Genomic DNA, 7,253 nt, shown 5'->3' with positions numbered 1-7,253 from the left:
TTTTGTCTGTTTTTCAATTGGGTTTCTGTGAATGTGTGGTTTTTAGTGATTTTCGTCAGTATTTGGACGATTTTTTTTCGGGTTTCAGTGCATTGGGTATGTATTTTGGTTGTATTTCGTCATAAATTCATCGATTCAATTGTTTCGTCATAACTTGGAGCGGCCCGCGCCGGCCCGCCTCCAAAGTCGAGCGGCACGCTCCGGAAAGGTGGAAACACGGATTATTTTTTTACTTTTTTGAGGGTTTTGATGCCTAATTGAAAACTTAGGGCACGAAATATATGATTTATTGGGCGATTTTCAGATCATTATTCACCATTCATATAATCCAAGAGAGAGAGAAACAACTTTGAGAGTAAGAATTCAAGATTGAACTTCCCCAATTCATTGCAAGGTTTGAAGAAGGGGGTTCCGATCAAGATTCCACAACTTAATGGTGTAGTTAGTTTAGTTTTATGATGTTTCATCCCTTTTATTATTTGACTTTCGTGATGAACATGTGTGGCTAAACTCTCTGTAGAGTTCTACGAGGGAGATACAATATTCTTATATTTAATTAAATTAATCTTTTCTATGTCTTGGCTCATATGGTTATTTTGACTTCTCTTGTGCTTATATATTTATTTGACTGATCACCTTATAAATGCGTGTGGATTCTACAACAATAATTGGGAAATAGTAGTTTAATTTGAAAGGAGAGAAGTTGACGTCTTTGCCAATATAATAGGGAGATTTGAGCCTTTAAATGAAGCTAAGTATGTTAAGAGCTTTCAGGAGTTGTTGCCTTAGTTCTACGAAGGACACTTCGGTTCTAGATAGCAATCTACAAAATGTATGTTTCGGGAAAGATATAGTTTTACCTTAGTGATAGCTTAATAACCCTTGAGACCTTTGTTGGCATAGTTTGGAATTTAGTTGAGCATATGATAGGTGTTATCGAACTCGTAGGATTCTACCTCTCCAATTCTTGATCTACATCCGTTATCTTTTACTCCCTCCGTCCACGAATAAGAGTCTCGTTCACTTTTTCGCACTTGTTTTGTAAAAATGATAATAAATAGTTCAAGTGGACAAATGATAAAGTAAGAGACAGAATAATGTAGACAAGACTACAAAACAAGTGCGAAAAAGTGAACGAGACTCTTATTCGTGGACGAAGGGAGTATTTGCTTTTATTTGTCCAAGTTGTCTCTATTTGCTATAGTTATTGTTTATGCTTTTACTTTTAAGTAGATTTAGAAAAACAAAACCCAATTGTTTCATCTAGATAATATTTGAGGTTAGTTCATGGTAATTAAATTGATACTTATTGTCTCCGTGGATATGATACTCTTGCTTGTTGTTTGCTATATTAGCCCCGTACATTTTCAAGTATAGCTATGGTTAAAAATAAGTTGAGTCAATTTATAAATGTGTGATTTACTTTATTATCTTGCTATTTCATTCTAAATACATATCCAAGGTTTCAAAATTATAGAAGAGGGAAATGAATATGACCTATTATCATTTTTTTCAACTTACAAAGAAAAAATGAATACTCATTTAAAACATACCCTTGCAAATCTCCCGGGCCTTCATGTATTGCAAATTATTAATGGACCGGCCCAGTTATCATATTTTGGGCTCATTCAGCTTGGATATACGCGGGCCCAAGACAATACTACGTCGTTTGGAGCAGTCTCTGGATTACGTTTTGTGTTATCTATTGATAAAGCAGTTGCTCTGACGCTCAACTATTTTTCAGCTCCATCAATGGCTTCTTCATCTCTCTGCGCTTACAACGCTCCAATTTCTATTTCCTCTCGAAATTTCCCAACTTCAAAGAAACTCCATGGGGAAGCTGAAGCCAAACTTCCAATTTCCACAATGTTTTCGTCCCTCAGTCTGTCCTCAAACCAGACCACCACTCTTCAATTTTTGAGCGAGAAACGGCCGCTGCGCCTCTCTTCCACGCCGCGCACTCTCACCGTCATTGCCATGGCGCCTCCTAAACCCGGAGGGAAAGCTAAAAAAGGTAATGCTTCAATTTGCAGGTTTAATTTTTAATTGGATAAGTTAATTTGGGGAAAAAACTGAAAAACCCTTTTCTGTTGGTGACAGTGGTTGGGGTGGTGAAGCTGGCTCTGGAGGCGGGGAAGGCGACTCCGGCGCCGCCGGTGGGGCCCGCATTGGGTGCCAAGGGTGTGAACATAGCGGCATTTTGTAAGGACTACAATGCTCGCACCGCTGATAAGGCTGGTTATATCATTCCCGTCGAAATCACTGTTTTCGACGTGAGTCTTTCAATTGCTAGATGATCCTTTAATTTTGATTTTGTTTTCTTAATTTTTTATGAATGTTTGTTTTTGTTAAGTATGCCAGAATTTGTTGTTTTACAGGATAGAAGTTTCACTTTCATCTTGAAGACTCCACCTGCTTCGGTTTTGCTGCTCAAAGCTGCAGGTACTATCCCCCCTTGTTGATCTTGCCCTTTATACACAAACATTGGCTATAATTGTTGATTCTATGGACGAGAACTGTCTGTTTAATGAACTAGCAAGTATGTATTGTATGTGGTGCATCAATCACGAATCTGTCTAGCGTTTAAGGTGTAGGGATTAGTTCATCGCTGAATTGATGGGACGAGGTACCGTGTTTGAACCTTTTTACGTTGTAAGAACTAAGAAAGGATTATAAAGTAGATAGAATTAGAATTAGCAGGTTTATTCAGTTGGCTGTTTATGTTAGCATTTTATGCGGTCTTTTTTTTAGCCATGGCTCTTGAATAGTTCATCATGTCTTCCTTATTCAATATGCACTTTAAAGAAAGAGTGTACTTTGGTAAACATAGAGAATGCCTGTTCATTGGTAAACACTGATAATATCTTCCTTATCCATTGCACACTTCTAACTGTTATTGTCTTTGTAGTTTTCCTGGACACAAAGTATATGAGGCATGTTGGCTTGGTAGGGAGCAAATTATTTTTCTTTGACACCTCACTGCTGTAGTTTTTAGGGCATTGCGTTCTGTGCATGCTGCATTGTGTTCAACAATATCAACATCTAGTTCCCTGTATTATATTTCTACCTCATTTCAATAGGGTTGTAGCAGGGGTGCTTCGATGCCCCCAAGATTGAACTTTTGAGGACTTTGGCTTATTAAAGTTTAGTTAAGGCATCTTAAACTTACTTGACATTATAAATCTTGATCTTCTTGAACCCAGAAAAAATGTCCTGAATCTCCTGTCTCATTAGAATATTGGTTTGCTTGGAAGGTTATTCTCTTTATTGTGTAAATGGGATTGATACTTACTAGGAGTACCTGTTTATCATGTTCCCCTTTTGGGAAGTCTTATTTTGATTTTTACTTGAAACCTTAGCTTCTTGTAAAATCAACGATATGTTCTGCTAATTAGTTCTTACTGTTTAGGTGCGGAGAAAGGTTCTCAGAACCCTAAGCAGGACAAAGTTGGGAAGGTAACGATCGACCAGCTGCGGACAATTGCACAAGAAAAATTGCCAGATCTCAACTGTTCAAGTCTGGAGTCAGCGATGAGAATTATAGCAGGCACCGCAGCAAATATGGGAATTGATGTCGACCCTCCTGTACTCGAACCGAAAAAGAAGGAACTTGTGTAGGTCTGACTTTTATCTTCCCTTTTAGTTGAATGTATTTTGTTGCATTTTGCATCAAAAGCTGAGTAATTTTTTGGCTGTACCATATTTGTGAAATAGTTTATCACAGCTCCTTATTTCTCATTGAGTTTATTGCTAAAGACGACCAACACATAGTAAAACCATAAGCGCATATTTAGTAGGGTAGATAACATCTAGGGATGAAATCTATAAACAAAAATGTGTCTTTAATTTTAGTTAGGACACCGACAATGAAGACATTTTATTAAGCGTGGTATAATTAAACATACAAATTAACGTCTTTAATAACATTAAAACTTACTGAAAGATATCTTTAGCCATTCTTTTCGTTATAGTGATAGAAATTAAAAATCAAGAAACAGTATTTTCTCTTGGAAGAGTCCAGCCAAACAAACTTGGCCCAAATTTTTTAAGATTGGAAAACATTTTATAAAAGCTTATAAATAACATTTCCTCACAACTCAAAAGAAAGAAAAAGACATACATATAACATGTTCAGTGTTACGTGACTATTCTAGGCTTCGGCATGATTATAGAATTAAGAGTATCCACTATAGGAGAGCCGTGGCTCGTGGCTCGGTCGTGGCCCGGCCGCAGCTCCCTGTAGTGAGCGTCATGGGTTTTGGTGGGGGGTGCCCACGAGAGTGCCACACCGGCGGCCTGGCCGCGGCTCTTGGGCGGGCGCCACGACTCCCCCATTGCAACGGCCAAGAGCCGCGGCTCTCCCAATTTCGATTTTTTTTTTGACTTTTTCAATTTTGTGCTAATTTTATGGAGAGGAATTTTGGAGAAGATGAAGAATGGAGAGAGAGAGAGTGTGTGGGACATGGTTTCCAAAAAATAATTAATTTGGCATTAATTTAGCATTATTTTAGGGAATAAATCATCTCTGAAACTAAATTCCAATTAAAATTGGTCAACTTTTTAATCAATGATCGTGATTTCAGTTCACACCATAATTACGGAAATAATTAAAATTCAAATTTTCAATAAATATATTTACTTGTAATTGTCAACTTTTTTTTAATTAATTTATATTTTTTTATAATTATTATAGCTAATAATTTTTATTCTAGTTAAATTAAAATATACAAAAAATGAAAAAAATAATTAATTTGGTGGCTTGGGCTTCTCCACTATTGTGAGAACAAGTTTTTTGGTGGCCTGGCCAAGCCAAGTTTTGTGGCTTGGCTCGGCCAACTATAGTGGATATTCTAAAGACCACAACTTATTGAAAGGATGAATTCAAATCGTTACTGTTGTTCAACATATTGAAATTAATCTGTATTGGTAAATATACGTGAAACTTGAAGAATAATCATTTATTTAACTTTCATCTAATAAGTTGAGAGTTTGCGTTATCACAACTGTAAAAATAGATGAAGAACTATTATTAAATATCTCGAGAAAAAAAAAAAGAAAAAAAACAATTAAAAAGTGATGTTTAATTAAACTGTTCTCCAACTGATAGAAATATTTTCTCCAACTTAAGAGAATGAAACATGAAGGCCATGTTTGGTTGTCAGGATTCTGTTTGTGAAAGTAACTTTATACCTTATATTTTGAATTCCTGTGTTTGTTTCGGTTTTTAATCGAATTGGGAAAGTAATCAGAATCCCGAAACAAGGAAAGTTAGTACAACTTTCCAGGATTCAAAATCCTAGCTTTTCTTGGGTATTCTCTTTCCCAGTTTTAGGATTCTTACATATTTAATGCAATATATTATTATTATTATTATTAAATATAATGTTTTTAAAAATAATTTAAAATTATAAATCATACTTAATTTAAGTATAATAAATAACTAAAATTAAATTTATCATAATTATAACTATATTTATTATAATATTTATATATAATTGTTATTATCATAATAGTAACTAATAATTTATTAAATAATTACAATATAATTATAATATAAATGATATAATAATAATTAATAATAATAATTATTATTATTTTATAAATTAATAATTAATCAATAAAAGCGTAGTGAAATTTAAATTATAAAATTTTATAATATCAGTAAATATTATAATTATAAATAATAAGCATATTTATTATTATAAGCATCTATGATTATAATACTCCATGTAATTATTATGACAATTATATAATAATATAACTATTATCATTTGTAACTATTAATTCATTAAAAAAATTATATTATTTTTTTTACAAATAAAAAATAATAAGTACTACTATATATTTTTAGTTTGGTGTTTAAATCTAATATAAAATATAAAATCTTAATATTTTCCAAACACTGGAAAGTATAGTTATTAGGAATCATATTCCCGGGATTCATTTTCTCAGGAATCATTTTTCTTTTCAACTTTACTTTCCCGTCAATTAAACATGGCCGAAGTGGATTTAGAAAGGGAGATGTTAATATACTTACCATACTCTTATTACGCGTGAATGAAAAATAGAAATACCAACGGAAAATTTATCTTCATCATTTTAAATTGAGTTATTGAGTATGTAAATTAAATATCGAAATTCAAAACAACCTACTCATAATAATAAAACAAATTTTTCATGTGATTAGTTACAAATGCGTTTTGACAATCATTTGCTTTTTTTTTTTTTTTTTTTCCATCTATTTGATGAATTGGTGTATGAAATATCACATATAGTATTTTCATTTTGTACCTAGTTCTGTGAATTGATAGTATATGACAAAGTTCCATTTCTGATTACAATCGGTTGTAATCGGCATATCGATTTGTACTAGATATATTTTTTCATTTTTTTTATATTAATTCTCCTAGTAATTCATCATGTCCTCACACATAGTCTTAAAAACTCTTGATTTTATTTTTATCCATCGACAAAAATTAGTCATTTTAATATTTGGTAACATGACTCATCACATGCAAAGTTGAAAGTTGGTAGAAAACTAATCCATTAAATAAGAGCATCCACAATGGATTCTCTACTGAAAAAGTCCTAGTGAGAGCTCTAGTGGTTGGCACATCAACATGCTCTATCTTTCTGCAATGATGGAGCTATAGTGGACGCCCTATCTCTTATCAACTTTTCATTTCAATTTTAAATCATGCAATGGTGGAGCCCTAGTGGATGCCCTATCTCTTATCAACTTTTCATTTCAATTTTAAATCATTGTTTTTTAATTTTATTTTTAATTACTAAAATACCAAAATATATTATATTAAACACCACAAATGCAACAAAAAAAAAAAAAAAAAAAAAAACTACATTACTTATTTTAAAAGTGAAACTACATCATACTTAGCTAAAAAAAACTACATTAAAACTAAAATAGAGAATACAGAAAGAGAAAGTGAAAGGTTTAGAGTGTTGGTGTGTTAAAAGTGAAGAAAAATGAAGTATTTATAGTGGTTTAATTAATTTAAAATTAAAAAAAAATGGTCCAATTGGGCTCGGGGATCGGCGTGCAATGGGAGCCCCATCTCACGCCCGATGGATTGGGCAAGAGATCGGTCGCGACCGAACTCTCGGTCGTCCTCGGGCATGCCCGACACTTGCAATGGATGCCCGATCAAGCCCGAGCCCGATCTCGGACGATCGGGCGTGACATCGGGCATCCATTGTGGATTCTCTAAGGGTGATTTTGTTGGAAGACAACTAAT

The 7,253-nt window shown here is 33.6% G+C and overlaps 1 protein-coding gene across 1 annotated transcript; it reads left to right on the top strand.

The window, feature by feature from the left end:
* Nucleotides 1–1,727: 1,727 nt before the first annotated feature.
* PRPL11 (plastid ribosomal protein l11) lies at nucleotides 1,728–3,742 on the top strand. Its single transcript, XM_048121135.2, has 4 exons — nucleotides 1,728–2,014; nucleotides 2,101–2,273; nucleotides 2,379–2,442; nucleotides 3,410–3,742. Exons 1-4 carry the CDS (start codon nucleotides 1,753–1,755, stop codon nucleotides 3,616–3,618), a joined length of 708 nt encoding a protein of 235 aa, XP_047977092.1. The 5' UTR covers nucleotides 1,728–1,752; the 3' UTR covers nucleotides 3,619–3,742.
* Nucleotides 3,743–7,253: the final 3,511 nt, after the last annotated feature.

The sequence above is a fragment of the Salvia hispanica genome, chromosome 1, assembly GCF_029641045.1.
Source record: "Salvia hispanica isolate PSC_SH4W2 chromosome 1, Shi_PSC_v1, whole genome shotgun sequence".
Taxonomy (NCBI): domain Eukaryota; kingdom Viridiplantae; phylum Streptophyta; class Magnoliopsida; order Lamiales; family Lamiaceae; genus Salvia; species Salvia hispanica.
This window is presented reverse-complemented; position numbering and strand designations above follow the sequence as displayed.